This window comes from Hypomesus nipponensis, chromosome 4 (assembly GCF_054491055.1).
Source record: "Hypomesus nipponensis isolate SF chromosome 4, ASM5449105v1, whole genome shotgun sequence".
In the NCBI taxonomy this organism is placed as follows: domain Eukaryota; kingdom Metazoa; phylum Chordata; class Actinopteri; order Osmeriformes; family Osmeridae; genus Hypomesus; species Hypomesus nipponensis.
In genome coordinates, this window is record NC_140364.1 from 12,529,407 (window position 1) to 12,545,622 (window position 16,216).

The 16,216-nt window shown below is 51.4% G+C and overlaps 1 protein-coding gene across 1 annotated transcript in view; it reads right to left on the reverse strand.

Annotated features, from left to right (window-relative positions):
* The window catches only part of adgrb2 (adhesion G protein-coupled receptor B2), a 122,178-nt gene that overhangs the window by 22,784 nt on the left and 83,178 nt on the right, over window positions 1-16,216 (reverse strand). The window contains exons 17-26 of the mRNA XM_084696019.1: window positions 13,514-13,617; window positions 12,962-13,064; window positions 12,523-12,673; window positions 10,968-11,037; window positions 9,978-10,044; window positions 8,412-8,497; window positions 5,454-5,552; window positions 4,215-4,314; window positions 4,015-4,086; window positions 1,327-1,419 (exon numbers count right to left, since the gene is read on the reverse strand). Of these exons, the coding sequence (XP_084552145.1) occupies window positions 1,327-1,419; window positions 4,015-4,086; window positions 4,215-4,314; window positions 5,454-5,552; window positions 8,412-8,497; window positions 9,978-10,044; window positions 10,968-11,037; window positions 12,523-12,673; window positions 12,962-13,064; window positions 13,514-13,617 (945 nt within the window). The remainder of the gene's footprint in view (window positions 1-1,326; window positions 1,420-4,014; window positions 4,087-4,214; window positions 4,315-5,453; window positions 5,553-8,411; window positions 8,498-9,977; window positions 10,045-10,967; window positions 11,038-12,522; window positions 12,674-12,961; window positions 13,065-13,513; window positions 13,618-16,216) is intronic.

Here is a 16,216-nt window from a genome sequence, read left to right on the forward strand (position 1 = left end):
CCACCCCACAAATTGTAAAAACACACCGTGCATTGCAATGACAAGTGACAGATTGCACCTTGTGTTTGGAGTTGGGAGCTGAAATCTACCGTCGCTACAGTAAGTCTTATCTCTGTCTTTGCTACATGAGTTGACGTACTGGTTTGCTGCTGATGTGGTCATGGCCCAGGGTGTGCGTGTGGTTATGGGCGTGGTTTAGGGCATGGTTGTGGTCATGGCTATGGTTGTTGTGCGGCAGGCTGTGGTAGCAGGCCTGCTGGCAGCCGTGGCGGCACGGCGGGAGGCAGGCGGGCGAGCAGGGCTGCGGGCCACACGGAGGGGTGCTGTAGCGTATGGTGCTGCCGCACTGCTGACCGCAGTAGCTCACGTTAGCACACTTCGGAGTCTGGTCGTGGAGAGATGGGATGGAGAGAGCGGAGGAGAGACGTGTGAGCGGGAGACGTGACAGGGGGAGGGAGGGAGGTGGGGAAGGTGGGGGAGTGCGGAGGATCTTCAACAAAGTACATCTCAACACAAACACGTTTGGTTTGACAGATGGTTTGAAGGGGTTCGCGCTCGCCTGAAAACCAGAACAATGCGAAGGGATCCCCTTGATGGCGAACGATTTAGAGTCTTTACCCAAAACATAACGCTGACAAAACCAATGAATCATTTGTGCCTCCTTCGCTGTGTGAACACACTGCATTATAAAAACAGTTAACGACAGATTAGACCCATGAGAAGTTCTCCCGCCCTCAGAGCCAAGTGAGGAGGCCGTAATCGTTACGGGCGGCGTCGGCGGGCGAAGTGTGAAGCACGGCGGCACGTTCGCCTCGGCTTCGTCGCTAGCCGTTTCGACCGCGTTGACATTGGTAGGCACTTTGTGTCTTTATGATTTATCACACTATTAGCTCAGTTTGTGACAGAATCACCTGAAGGCAGCTTGGTGCCGTTTGAATAAAGATGAGGAGCTGTGAGGGAAGAACGCCTCGACCACACCACCACGCTCACGTTGGTGACATGGCGCGCGCGTTCTGAAACCTCCTAGCGAGGACGCGGTACGGAGAGGACTCCGGGCTGGCGACGAAAAACACAGTTGACGGCCATCGGCAAAAAAAAAAAAAGATTTAAAAAACATTTAAGGAACGTTGTGTTAAGTCATGAAGGGACTAGGGGGTTCTTGATGTTTGGATTTTACATGGTAACAGTTGCGCGGGCTCAGGTGGATGTTTCCGGAAGGGTGTTTGCAGCACGCGTGGGTGGGAATGTTGGGAAGGTGTGGAGGGGGGGAGTGGGATGGGGGATGATGCCAGGGGTTGCATGAGATGAGATGGAAATGTTATTCACCATGATCTGCACCTGTCCATTCTTGCAGGAGTCAGGCGAGTTCTCGCTGTCGTCCTTGCATCCCCCCATCCGGCAGCGCACTGCATCCTGCACCTGTGGGAGGGAGGGGGGTGGGGGCAGAGAAGGAGACGTGAGAGGAGAATCCTTGCGAGGGGCTTTGGTTTAAATTGAGCACCTTTTATTGAAGACCTTTAAAAGGATATTTCATTTGTTTTGATATTGTTGCGGAAATCAAAACCAGTCTTTCCTTTGCTCTTCTTCTGGGTTTTTATTGGACTTTAAAGAGCGATATTGAGCCAGAGGGAAAGATGAGCCTGCTGAAGGAGGGAGGGTGGGAGCAGGGAGATACTGGAGGTGTACTTAGGGCCCAGTTTAAACATGGGGAATGGCAGCCCGGGGCTTTGCAGCAGAGGAAACACTCAGAAAACCAACATTCTCTAAATCAAAGACAAGCGAATCCAGATCCCCTCGCTGATCAATCTCCAGCCATCTTCTCATCCCTCCCCCAAACACATTCCTCTCTCTCACAGCCTCCAGGAGACCCCTCACCTTCTCTGTCAGATCAATGGCTGTATTGCCATGTGGACCGTGAAAAGGTAAGACTCGCCCCACAAACACATCCAGAGATGTAAAAAATCTTCACGTAAACAAGACTTTTTGTTGTTGTTTACAGCGTTTGCTCGTTGCCCTTCTCGAGTCTGCAGTGGACATAGTGACTGTACAGGGATATGCCATGTGGAGGGCTGAGAAGCGAGACGTGTGATTGGATGACAGAGAAGGCGTCGGATGTAGGGCCAGAAATGGCCTTGTTCCGTCCCAGCAGGGGTGGGCGAGCGAGCGGCTGCATGTGGGATCAGAGCACACACCGTGTCAGATGAATACTTCATGCTCTGGTGTCTCTCGCTCCATGTCTCTCTCTCTCTCTCTCTCTCTCTCTCTCACCCCCTCCCTCGCTGACGTCCCCAGCACGTAAGCCCTGATGCCGTCGTCACCCACAGAGTGTGTTGGCACCGCGTGTGGATAACACACACTTCAAAGTGATGAAGCGTCCTATGGATCCATACAGTACATGCATGTTCTCTCTCCCTCTCTCTCTCTCCCTCTCTCTCTCTCCCTCTCTCTCTCTCCCTCTCTCTCTCTCCCTCTCTTTCTCTCCCCCCTCTCTCTCTCCCTCTCTCTCTCTCTCTCCCTCTCCCTCTCTCTTTCTCTCTCTCCCTCTCTTTCTCTCCCCCCTCTCTCTCTCTCTCTCTCTCTTTCTCTCCCCCTCTCTCTCTCTCTCTCTCCATAATCAACGTTTCCATATATCTCTGCATGCAGTCTCTTTTACTCCACTTCGAGCCCCCTTATTTTCTACACTCTCCGCCCCCCCCCCCATCACCCTAGTGCTCTACTAATCACACTCTCTTCTCTAACTCCCCCCCCCCCACCTCATATCTCCATGGGTATTTTCCTCCTCCCTCTTTCTTTCAATTCCTCCACCCCCTCTTTCCCCCCAAATCTCCCCTGCTATTCACATCCATATTTCACGTTCCTTATTGCATCAGGACCACAGCTGGTGGAATTGGAAGCCACGGTTTTCTACCTCCGTGCCGACGTCCAACAGCCACCCCCCCCCCCCGCCCTCTCCCCCCCGCCTTCCCCCAGTCCTCTACAGATATCTGCAAGCTACCCACTGCCCCCCCAGCCCTCCTCTAGATCTCTGCTCCTCTCTATCCCTCTCTCCAGGAGGCTCTGATCTCTGCTGTGGATCCATGAGCCTTCCTGCTCGCTGTCACCGTGTCCTGTCATCCACTGCTCTCCGGTAGCATGTTAATGTTGCCTCTCTCACACTCTTCCTTCTCTAAACCTACCCCCCCCCCCCCCCCCCAACCCCGCCCCACTGCTAGGCTACAGCCATAAGGGATTACGTAGTCTTCAGCGGGGATTTTCATATATTTACTAAAATGATTCCTGGATTTAGTTGACTAATCCCTCCTTATTGTGATTCTTCTGGTTTAACATAGCTTAGCATGCATAGCATTTAGCAATTCAATTACACTGCACCTAATGATCCGATCACTGTGGTATTGATTGGTCGGATGGAAGAGCAGGGGGTGGGACGGTAGATACAGTCACAGCCACACTGCATTGTGGGTAACTGGTAACTGGGTAATGCCACGCCCCTGGGGAGAACAGTCTGTGGTAAAAATGGATTTTGTGGTGCGTGTATGGTCTGTGTGTGTGTGTGTGTGTACGTGGTTTGTGTGTGTGTACGTACCCAACAGCGGGGCTCCCTGGGGGGCGTAGGTATAAGCGAATGGTGATTGAGGACATTAGACAGGGACTTAAAGTCTTATAGTCGTACTGGGGTTCCATAATCTCTTTATGTCCATACTGGATCAGATGGACTCTTAGTGCTGCATTGAAGTAGGCCAAACATGTGGATATAAAAACGGAATGAATCCCTTCCTGTGGCCTGGTCCACTCCCTGGTGTACTGGGTGTGGGCCTTCATGAAGGGAAAATGTAATCCGATACGGAGGGTACCCCCTGCGGAGGTCCAGGTAGCTAAGGTACACGGTGACTTGTGCTGGAGGACAGTAGCACGTTGTTCTAGAGCCTAGTGTACCATGTACAGACAGACTGCTTCACAGCACGCAGTGGAGACAGACAGAGTTTGCCGTCTAGACGCACGGACACAGAGACTGACCTCGCGGCGCATGGCGCAGTGCACCGTGATGATGACGAAGCCCTGGACAGAGTCAAAGACGGCAAACAGGACCTGGGGGGGGGGGGGGGAAAGCAGAGCACCTGGTCAGCTGGGCTGGTGTGTGTCTGGGTAGGTGTGCGTGTCGTGTGTGTGTGTGCTGAGGGGGGGACGGGGGGACGGACGGACGGAGGACGGAGCACCTGGAACAGTGTGGAACGTCGGTCTGTAATGGCCAACACAGCAGACATCCAGGTCAGAGCCAACAGGGGGAGAACGACACAGGAACTCCACAGAGATGCCCTGAGAGAAAGGAGGAGAGAAAGGAAGAGAGACAAAGACGAGGATGAGGATTGGGGTGTAAGGGGGAGGGGGAGGGGTGGTACAGGAGACATGAGGAGAGGTGGATCAATCCCCATCACACACTTAATACACACACTCACACCCTCACTGTCATCCAGGTAGATATCCCATTAGCAACACTGGAGATACCCAACAGATCCTTGTGTATACGCATGTGTGTAAGGGTGTGTGTAAGGGTGTGTGTAAGGGTGTGGGTGTGAAGGTGCGAGCTCTGACTGAGAAGTGATTAGTGGCTTTACAGAGCTAAGCCAAATCTGTATGTTGAGATGAACGATGACACATTAACACAGTCTCTCTCTCTCTCTCTCTCTCTCTCTCTCTCTCTCTCTCGCGCTCTCTCTCGCTCTCTCTCGCTCTCTCTCGCTCTCTCGCTCTCTCGCTCTCTCACTCTTTTTCTCTCTCACACACACACAGGTTTTTACTGAGATACAATTACTCTAGGCTAGGTTTGTGTGTGTGTGTATGTGTGTGTGTGTTGACTGCATGTGAACGTGTGGATGGGAGTCTGAGCTCATCCAGCCTCACAGGTCCTTAGTGTCAGACAGAGGGCCAGCTCTCCCATCCCCCTCCTGCACCTCCCTCGACCCACAGAGACAGGAGGGATGGATCATGGAAGGGAGGGACAACCAGACAGACAGAGAGAGACAGAGGAATAAAGAGATAGATACAGACAAGGAGAGAAAGAAGGCGAGGGGGATATACAGAGAGAGAGGGAGGGAGAGACTGATAGACAGAGGCAAAGGGGTAAGGGAAAGAGAGAGACAGAGAGAGAGAGAGACAGAGAGAGACAGAGAGAGACAGAGAGAGAGAGAGAGAGAGAGAGAGAGACAGAGAGAGAGAGAGAGAGAGAGAGAGAGAGATAGAGAGACACAGAGAGAGAGACGGAGACAGAGAGACAGAGAGAGAGAGACGGAGAGACAGAGAGAGACAGAGAGAGAGAGAGAGACAGAGAGAGAGACAGAGAGAGAGACAGAGAGAGAGACAGAGAGAGAGACAGAGAGAGAGACGGAGAGACAGAGAGAAAGACAGAGAGAGAGAGACAGAGAGACAGCGAGAGCGGAGCATGGAGATGGACTAACATGGCGCTGCTGGCTGTAGAGCTGGACAGAGCGGTGCTTGAGATTACGCCACACTTGGAGCATTTCAGGAGCAGTCGGCTACGCGCCTCCACCGGTAGACTTCAGGACACATGTATACATACACACACACATTCATATACACACACACGTACACACACACACATTTCCGGCGGGATAAAGTGGGAGTGTGTGGTTGGGATGATTGGAAGACGATTGATACACGAGGACAAAAAAAGGTCAAGAACAAAAACAGGGAGAAAAAGAAAGAAATTAACAAATCTCAAATTAGTAGCAATGAACAACAGTTCACAGATTAAAATAGACAGAATAGAATGTAATATGCGTGAAACAGAGAGACCGAGCGAGAGAGCGAGAAATGAAACAGATAGAAAAGTAAAAGCATGCATTGCAACGTTAAAGCAGGATGCTAATGTCTCTAACACATCTTAATAACACTAATAACTCCATCCAGTGAGACAGTGACACAAGGCCTGACGAAACACATTTCTGTTTATTATTAGGGTGTGTTCCTGTGTACTGGACTGTGTGTGTTTGAATGTGTGTGTGTGTGTGTGTGTGTTCCTGTGTACTGGACTGTGTGTGTTTGAATGTGTGTGTGTGTGTGTGTGTGTTCCTGTGTACTGGACTGTGTGTGCTTGCATGTGTGTGTGTGTGTGTGTGTGTGTTCCTGTGTACTGGAATGTGTGTGTTTGAATGTGTGTGTGTGTTCCTGTGTACTGGACTGTGTGTGTTTGAATGTGTGTGTGTGTGTGTTCCTGTGTACTGGACTGTGTGTGTTTGCATGTGTGTGTGTGTGTGTGTTCCTGTGTACTGGACTGTGTGTGCTTGCATGTGTGTGTGTGTGTGTGTTCCTGTGTACTGGACTGTGTGTGCTTGCATGTGTGTGTGTGTGTGTGTGTGTGTTCCTGTGTACTGGACTGTGTGTGTTTGAATGTGTGTGTGTGTGTGTGTTCCTGTGTACTGGACTGTGTGTGTTTGAATGTGTGTGTGTGTGTGTTCCTGTGTACTGGACTGTGTGTGTTTGAATGTGTGTGTGTGTGTGTGTTCTTGTGTACTGGACTGTGTGTGCTTGCATGTGTGTGTGTGTGTGTTCCTGTGTACTGGACTGTGTGTGTTTGAATGTGTGTGTGTGTGTGTGTGTTCCTGTGTACTGGACTGTGTGTGTTTGAATGTGTGTGTGTGTGTGTGTTCCTGTGTACTGGACTGTGTGTGTTTGAATGTGTGTGTGTGTGTGTGTTCCTGTGTACTGGACTGTGTGTGTTTGAATGTGTGTGTGTGTGTGTGTTCCTGTGTACTGGACTGTGTGTGCTTGCATGTGTGTGTGTGTGTGTGTTCCTGTGTACTGGACTGTGTGTGCTTGCATGTGTGTGTGTGTGTGTGTTCCTGTGTACTGGACTGTGTGTGCTTGCATGTGTGTGTGTGTGTGTGTTCCTGTGTACTGGACTGTGTGTGTTTGAATGTGTGTGTGTGTGTGTGTTCCTGTGTACTGGACTGTGTGTGTTTGAATGTGTGTGACAGTGCCTTCCTGTCTAGACAGCTTTTTGTCAAGTCTCAACTGCGACCAGAATACAAAGTATGCAGCTTTTGTGGTGTGTGTGTGTGTGTACTATAAGTGTGAGTGTGTGTACTTTAGGCAGGTGTGTGTGAGTAGCCCCCGTTACATACAGTATTAAACTGGATGTGTGCGTCTGGATGTGTGCGTCTGGATGTGTGCGTCTGGATGTGTGCGTCTGGATGTGTGCGTCTGGATGTGTGCGTCTGGATGTGTTTATGTATGTCTGATGAAAGCTTCCTCAGTGCTGAAGTCAAACAATTCTCTTAAAGCAGTGTGTGTGTGTGTGTGTGTGTGTTTTGGTGAGTGCTGAATGATAGGGCTGTGCGTTGCTCTGCTACATTAGCGTCCTACCACAGCTCATTGCCTTACAGCCAGCCACATCCCCACAGCTTCATAAAGAAATACATTATCGCTAATGACATCCTGTCCTGTTAGCCAGCCTGGACTGCGCGAGTGTGCGCGATGTGTCTGTTGATGCACTCCAAACAAATGCAAAGGCAGAGAGGGCAAAAACTGAACATGTTGTTCCTACATCATGTGTGTATTCATGTTGGTGTGTGTGTGTGCGTGTGTCCATCCTTCCTGGTTCCATCTCTTGTGCCTGAGCCCCCCTCAGTGAGAACTCTGCCATTAACCCTGCCAGCCCCAGAGCTACATTGATTAGGGTTCAAACACCGTGAGGCAGACAATGAAGATGGAAGCAGGAGAGAGAGAGACATAGAGAGAGAGACAGAGAGACAGAGAGAGACAGACAGAGAGAGAGAGAGAGAGAGAGAGGGGGGGGGGTGAGATCGATGAGGATGGAAATGAAAGCATGGATTTGGCTCGTAGCGCCGTAGATATCTCCACTCATTGGATTAGCAGAGATGACAAATCACTGATGATGGAATTAGCCACGAAAGGGCCGGGCATGTGTGTACGGACGCGTGCGTGAGCATGTGTGTTACTGGGTCACATTTCAAGCTGAACTAGCGATCGGTTATCATACGCATGTTCATGTGTTTTGATATGTACATGTGTTCTGTGCCCTTGAAATATCATGGAAACATGGAAACCTTGAGAGAATGAAATCCGGCTGTTACAATGTTGATGTTTTGTGGGTGCATGTGTATTGTGTGTGCAGATCTGTCTGTGTGTTTTGCCCCTGGCATGTTTTACCTGTAAGACATGGCATGACAGGCAAGTTGGAGCGTAAAGTAGGAACACGTTCTCTTTCTGCATCACAGTCTTTTTCTTTTCTGTCATTTTTCAACTTCACAGCACTGGACTGACCTGAGGGCCATTTGGCTGTATGGATTGGTGAGTGGTGTATGGTCCGTGTGTGGGTGTGTGTGTGCCTGTGTTTGTGTGTGTGCCTGTGTGTGTGTGAAGGCTTCACCTACCCTGCTCGCTGCTTTTTAGACTTGTCTGAGATTCCATCTCGAGACATGAGCTTGTTGAAAACCACGATGCCAATCAACATGTTCACCTGCGGAGGGAGAAACACAGTCAGGGCGATGTGTGTGTGTGCGTGTGTGTAGTGTTTGTGTATAAACAGTGTGAGACCTAGTCGTATTGCCCTCTCATGACCCCTATACCACTAAACGACCGATCAGCCTGACACATCTGGGCTCCCTGACACATTCCAGCTGTGCGCACACACACACACACACACACACACACACAAGTCTTGTCATGTGAGCGCTCCATCACTCAGGAACCTCTCAGATCTCCCTGGCTGTGACCTTTCACTCCTTATCTTGATCCAACAGCCCCTCTCTCCCCCCGCCCCTCTCTTCCCCCGCCCCTCTCTTCCCCCGCCCCTCTCTTCCCCCGCCCCTCTCTTCCCCCGCCCCTCTCTTCCCCCGCCCCTCTCTTCCCCCGCCCCTCTCTCCCTCCACCCCTCTCTCCCTATACCAAGGTATCTCACCCTTTTCTTGTGATGCTAACAGATGTTTCTGCCGTGTGTGTGTGTGTGCGTGCATAACCACCATTTCCATGCCAGTCATGTTCGGTGTGCACTGGAGACAGGCGGGACATGCTCTGCTATTTGCTCAGGGCCAGATTCATTATATTTCCATTAATTAGAGTCTGGTCTACAGGGAAGCTAGTGTTCTCTCTCCGATGCACCACTCTCAATTACAGCTGTTTGTTCGAGTGGCCCCAACCACAACATGAGGGGACCGGGGACAAACATGCAGGGACATACACCCCCCCCCCCCCCTCCACACACACACACACACACCTGTTGGAAGTCCTGCATGTCTTTCACTCGAAAGAAGGCTTGCACACACACACACACACACCGCCAAATCCACGTCAACAAACAAATCACTAATAGACTGCCTTGGCTTATCAAGCTTACTGACAGAGCATATTTACTCGGGCGCTCACACTGGTAACACTGTCTACCCCAGCTGACGGGGGTCGAGGGTTCTGACGACAGAGCGACATGGTCCCTCTCCCCGCGCTAGCTCCACACAGGAGCAACGCAGCCGTGTTCCCTGAGAGCGGCGCTCACCCCGCTCACCCCGCTCACCCCGCTCACGGGAGGCCGAGCCGCAGTGTGGGCTGATTCCATGTGAAAAGGTCAATCGATGAGTCGGCGAGGACACAGGAAGTGAAGGGGGGGGCGGGCCGAGGCGGGGGCGCGTGTGACAGGATGCGGAGAGGCAGGAGGGCGGGGGGATACCCCAGCTGTAGGCGGCACGCGGGCCAATTCTATTTTTGTTTGTACTCATTTGGTTCGTTGTGTCCTCATTCGCGTCGATGCACCGCGGGGGCTCTCCAATGAACTAGTACAGCTCACCTCTGGTGTGAGGTGAAACTAAGGTCAGCTCTGGTTTACGCGTTTCCCTACCTAGTGAGTCACGGACGTCTGTGGGTTAGCAGGGCCCGCCTTCTGAAATAAGTGTGTGTTGACAGTCAGAGGGAACAAGAGACCATGACAAGTGACTGTGGAAACCCACCAAGACGATGACAGCGGCGGGCCCGACGAATGCGTAGAGTAAGCCTCCTTCCAAAGACAACCAGCAGCTGGGGGAGTAGATGATGTTGTTTTAAAGAAGGGGAAAGAAAAGGAAATCAATGCAGTTAAATTTGACTCTGTTTTGTGAAACATAATTTGGGCTCCATTTAGTTACTCTCATTTATTGTTCCCTGGCAGTGTTAGAAATGCAACCAATGGTTCTCCTAGAAAAACAAGCAATTAAGGACTCCAGTGAGTTGTTTGTCTAAGCGGTAGATTAAAGAACTCTGAAAAAAGAAATGTGGAAACTGTTGATAATGTCCAGCCTTACTTATTCTGAGAGAGTGAGTGAGCTCGGGGCTTTTGGATATTGTACTGAGATCACGTGGGGTGTATGTGGGGATGGAATCATGCAGTGTGTATGTTACCATGGCATGCAATTTGTATGTGAAAATGCTGATATGTGATTTGTGTGGTGATGAGGTAGTGTGTGAGGGATGATGTCGGTAGTGTGTGAGGGATGATGTCGGTAGTGTGTGGGGATGATGTCGGTAGTGTGTGGGGATGATGTCGGTAGTGTGTGGGGATGATGTCGGTAGTGTGTGGGGATGATGTTAGGTAGTGTGTGGGGATGATGTCGGTAGTGTGTGGGGATGATGTCGGTAGTGTGTGGGGATGATGTCGGTAGTGTGTGGGGATGATGTCGGTAGTGTGTGGGGATGATGTCGGTAGTGTGTGGGGATGATGTCGGTAGTGTGTGGGGATGATGTTAGGTAGTGTGTGGGGATGATGTCGGTAGTGTGTGGGGATGATGTTAGGTAGTGTGTGGGGATGATGTTAGGTAGTGTGTGGGGATGATGTCGGTAGTGTGTGGGGATGATGTCGGTAGTGTGTGGGGATGATGTCGGTAGTGTGTGGGGATGATGTTAGGTAGTGTGTGAGGGATGATGTTAGGTAGTGTGTGAGGGATGATGTCAGGAGCTGTACTCACTAGTTCGGAGTGCCGTAGCCTCTGGCTCTGGTGAAACCTACAGACACGGCGACGACAAGAGCGGGGAGACCTGAGGGAGAGAGAGAGGGAGGGAGACAGATTGAAGAGAGAGAGAAAGGGAGAGAGAGAGGGAGGGAGACAGATTGAAGAGAGAGAGAAAGGGAGAGAGAGAGGGAGGAAGACAGATTGAAGAGAGAGAGAAAGGGAGAGAGAGCATAACGTGCAAGAGAGAGAAAGGATGGGGATATTGACAGAGAAAGAGGAAGACAAAGATTGACAACAAGAGAGAGGAGAAATAGAGGTGTGGAGGGGAATGGGGAGAATAACAATGAGAGAGAGAGAGAGAGTGAGAGAGAGAGAGAAAGAGAGGGAGAGAGAGGGAGAGAGAGAGAGAGAGAGGATTAGGACATAAGGACTAGTAAGGCTCTGTGGCCTGTACAGGTCCCTCTCTCTCCTGCAGGACACTGAGAGCTTGACCGTCTGGCGTGACCGTCTGGCTAACATGACGTTAGCCCCGGACACAGGAAGAGGCTCGGACCACAGGAGAACACGGATTCTGTCTGTGCATGTTCTGTTTGTTCCCACAATGCACCTCTGCTGTTTTTCTCTGCATTATACATGAAGCAGTGTGTCCTACCTTGGGCTACGACTGACCCGTTCGTGTGTGTGACTGTGTATATGTGTGTGTGTGTATGTGTGTGCACATGCATGTGTGTGTCTGTCACACACAGAGAGAAAAATCTGCTGGGCCCCTAATGAGCTTGGCTCTGAAATATTCATGTAATTAACCGAGCTGTGATTACTGCTCCAAACGAAAAGCAATTAGAAAAAGGCACTTTAACCGAAAGATGTGGGGTGTCGGGCTCAGTGCTAACCGGTAGGAGGCAAATTTCAATTAAATAATAACCATGGCTTTTAAAGGACCCCACCCTACCTTTACGCACACACGCGCACACAACACTCAATCACTGGTAACCATGGCAACTATCACTGCGACTGAGTGCTGCGCCCCCCCACCTCCTTCTCTCCCAACCTCCCTCCTCTCCTCCCCTTCTTCCTCTCTCCCTCCCCCCTCCTCTCCCACCCCCCACCCCTCCTCCTCTCCCCAAACCCCCTCTCCCCCTCCTCCTCTCCCCAAACCCCCTCTCCCCCTCCTCCTCTCCCCCTTCCTCTGACCGTACTGCCCCCCCCCCCCCCCCATCTCTCCGTCTGAGGACCAAGCCCCCCGTCCTGTATCAGCTAAGGGCATCTCAGACCTGACAGATCAGATAGCTGCATCGGCAGCGGTCAGATATGAACAGGGATCGGGGGCTGTAATTGCTTCCGTATCTCCGTGGATCGAGCTGGCGTGGGACCCAAGCCATCCCCAGCTTCTCTTATCCTCTTATCTGGTGTCTTGTCATCCCTTTTTTTAGACTCAAGTCGTCATGTCGCTCTACATGCTGAGCAGGACTGAGACAGGACTAAGGACAGGGTCGCAGAGGGAAATGGGTCCTTCCTGATCGATGTGTGTGAAGGGTGGAGTGTGTTCACGTGTTTACACGTGTGTTCTCACCCCAGCCCAGGCACAGGAAGCGTTTGCGTATGAGGCGTGTCCTCATCTTGCCAATCACAGCCAAGTAGGACTGCCACGCCTCCGTCAGCACCCAGCAGAACGAGGCCAGGAAGAAGAAGTGGAGGAAGGCAGCAGTCACTGCACACAGGCCCTGGAGGAGGGAGGGAGGGAGGGAGGGAGGGAGGGAGGGAGGGAGGGAGGGAGGGAGGGAGGGAGGGAGGGAGGGAGGGAGGGAGGGAGGGAGGGAGGGAGGGAGGGAGGGAGGGAGGGAGGGAGGGAGGGAGGGAGGGAGGGAGGGAGGGATACAGCGAGAAGAAGAGGGAGAGAAAGAAAGATACACGAGTCAAGATGATAATCTTACAAGATAGAGGGAGAGTGGGAGAATGAGAAGGAGCAAGGGAATGTTGGGTGTCAGTGTTTGTGTGTGTCCTTCACTCACCTTGGTCAGCGTTTGGGATTGTCCCACCAGAATCAACATGTTGGAGGCCAGTATGGAGAGACAGAAATTCACCAGGATGATCGACCTCTCCGAGCGGATATACCTGCGAGGGGTGCGGAGGGAACCACGGAAACCAGAATAAACCAGAAGAACCCAGGTGATGAATCCCCGTTACCCTTCGCCATGATCGGCCCTCAGTGTCTGTGGGAGGCTAAGCTAACTAGCACCTCTCCTGCCAGTCTCTCTCTCTCTCTCTCTCTCTCTCTCTCTCTCTCTCTCTCTCTCTCTCTCTGTCTTTCTCCCAGACCCACACACAGGCTCAGTTAATCCTTCCCAGTTAATTCTCCATTAGGCTTAATTGGAGGTTTGGCGGGGGTCGCACCGCTGGCCAGCCAGAACAGCCTGGTCCCCCCTCCTCCACAGGCTCTTAATCTAGTGTGGTGACACTGGCTCTTCACACGCCACCGGACCTGGACATGCCCAAGGAAGGCTGTGACGTGTGTGTGTGTGTGGTTGGCACGGACGGAGGTGTGTGTGTGTGTGTGTCCTTACCTCCAGAAGGCAGCGTAGATGAGCAGCAAGATGAGCAGGGCGGTACAGGAGACCCCACAGCCCACCATGAGGGGCACGGAGGGCATGCTGGAGGGACCCATGTCCTGGAGAAGGAGGAGGAGGAGACAGAGAGAGGACAGGAAGAGACACAGAGAGAGGAAGAGAGACATAGAGGAAGAGAGACAGAGAGGAAGAGAGACAGAGAGAGGAAGAGAGACAGAGAGGAAGAGAGACAGAGAGGAAGAGAGACAGAGGGAGGAAGAGAGACAGAGAGAGGAAGAGAGACAGAGAGGAAGAGAGACAGAGAGGAAGAGAGACAGAGAGAGGAAGAGAGACAGAGAGGAAGAGAGACAGAGGGAGGAAGAGAGACAGAGAGGAAGAGAGACAGAGAGAGGAAGAGAGACAGAGGGAGGAAGAGAGACAGAGAGACAGAGAGGAAGAGAGACAGAGAGGAAGAGAGACAGAGAGGAAGAGAGACAGAGAGGAAGAGAGACAGAGGGGAAGAGAGACAGAGAGGAAGAGAGACAGAGAGGAAGAGAGACAGAGAGGAAGAGACACAGAGAGGAAGAGAGACAGAGGGAGGAAGAGAGACAGAGAGGAAGAGAGACAGAGAGGAAGAGAGACAGAGAGAGGAAGAGAGACAGAGAGAGGAAGAGAGACAGAGAGGAAGAGAGGAAGAGAGACAGAGAAGAAGAGAGACAGAGGGAGGAAGAGAGACAGAGAGGAAGAGAGACAGAGAGGAAGAGACAGAGGGAGGAAGAGAGACAGAGAGGAAGAGAGACAGAGGGAGGAAGAGAGACAGAGGGAGGAAGAGAGACAGAGAGAGGAAGAGAGACAGAGAGGAAGAGAGACAGAGGGGAAGAGAGACAGAGAGGAAGAGAGACAGAGAGGAAGAGAGACAGAGAGGAAGAGAGACAGAGGGAGGAAGAGAAACAGAGGGAGGAAGAGAGACAGAGAGAGGAAGAGAGACAGAGAGAGGAAGAGAGACAGAGAGGAAGAGAGACAGAGAGGAAGAGAGACAGAGAGGAAGAGAGACAGAGGGAGGAAGAGAGACAGAGAGGAAGAGAGACAGAGAGGAAGAGAGACAGAGGGAGAAGAGAAAGAGAAGAAGAGAGAGATAAGTCTATTGACCCCAATAATGAAACTCAGCCTTGCTCCAAGTCCACAGCGCCTCGACTATTTCGAAAGGGCTGTTTTCCTGCCACTCCGACCCTAGCATGGAGACCCCCCATCTCAGTGTGACCCACACAGCTGCTTAAGAAATGACACCACGTTCAGTTAGAGATGGCCTCCAATCCCATCCACTCTGTATCCAGGCAACCAAGACGACGATATCTGCCGTTTGCCCACGCGTGTTGGAGCACTCGAGACAAACAGCGTGTCTGAAGAACAAGTCTTTTCATGCCAAAGCGGTGACTGCTTTTACACCTCTGGGTCTGCCTCGTAAACAACAGCGCAGATCCGACCGCCGGGCTTAAGGGCTTCAACCGGGTATGCTATATGTACAAGACAAACCATATACTCAATAAACTGTATCCATCCGGTCCTTTCAGAGCCAAACAAGGGAAGGGTGAGGCCTAGGAGGTGGATTGGAACTGGGCCATTATGAGGAGCACCCCCCGCTGTGTCCAGAGCAGGCTGGAGGTTCGGATGCCTTTCAAGCCCTCAGTCACACACCCTCTCTCCCCCTCAAATGACCTCCTGTGTAGCCTGTGCTCACCTGCCTCCGCCACGTCTATCACTGAACACACCACACACACACCTGAACACACACACACCTGAACACACACACACCTGAACACACACAGACACTCACAACCACACGCACACACCTGTCATGACTGAGGAAAAGAACGAGTTGTGTGAGAGTGAAACATAGACGGACGGAGAGAGAATAAGAACTGGCCCAGAACTGAGTCCAAACCTCCCTTTGAGCATTGCATCTTCTCTGACCTTTCAGAGGAGGTACACTCTATCTTTGATTCAAGGCAGCAACTGATCAAATATTTCAAACCCCTCAAAACCAATACTGCAGAACCAATACTGCCGGAGTCAAGTCCAATCAAACCTCTTCACCAGTGAAAGTCAGAGAGACAGAAACAGACAAAAGATCCTCACTAACCCATCTTCTATATAGAGAGCACAACGTTCACCAGAGGGAGAGAAGGAAGGGGGAACGAGATTAAATGAAAAGGAAACGGTATGAGAAAGTCATTCTGTTTGAGGATGATATTTCAGTCAAGGTCAAAATGTCGATGTCAGCTAGTCATCACACACACACACACACACACACACACACACACACTTGCTGTGTACAGTATCTTCAAGGCATATCCATGGGAGCCAATGTGGCCTCAGGCTGTTGGTGTACCATACAACTTATGTATAAAATCTGTATGTGTGTGTGTGTGTGTACGCGTGTGTGTGTGTGTGTGTGCTTACAGATTACAGTGTGAGTCTTGGCCTAGTCTCAGTGGAGAATGCAGCTATTTTCAGGCTATGAAGTTTAACCTACTTATCCTGTCTTATGGCACACATACACACACGCACACACACACACATCTCTACAAGTCAATCTTTCTCTGCCTGTTTCCCGCGTATATCCCCTTTTGGCTTTCCAGCAAACTCTTTGTCTCTAGAAGAGTCAAACGGTGATGTACTCATTTCCTTGTAGTATCCCCAGGGCACACGCTCCACCCGAGG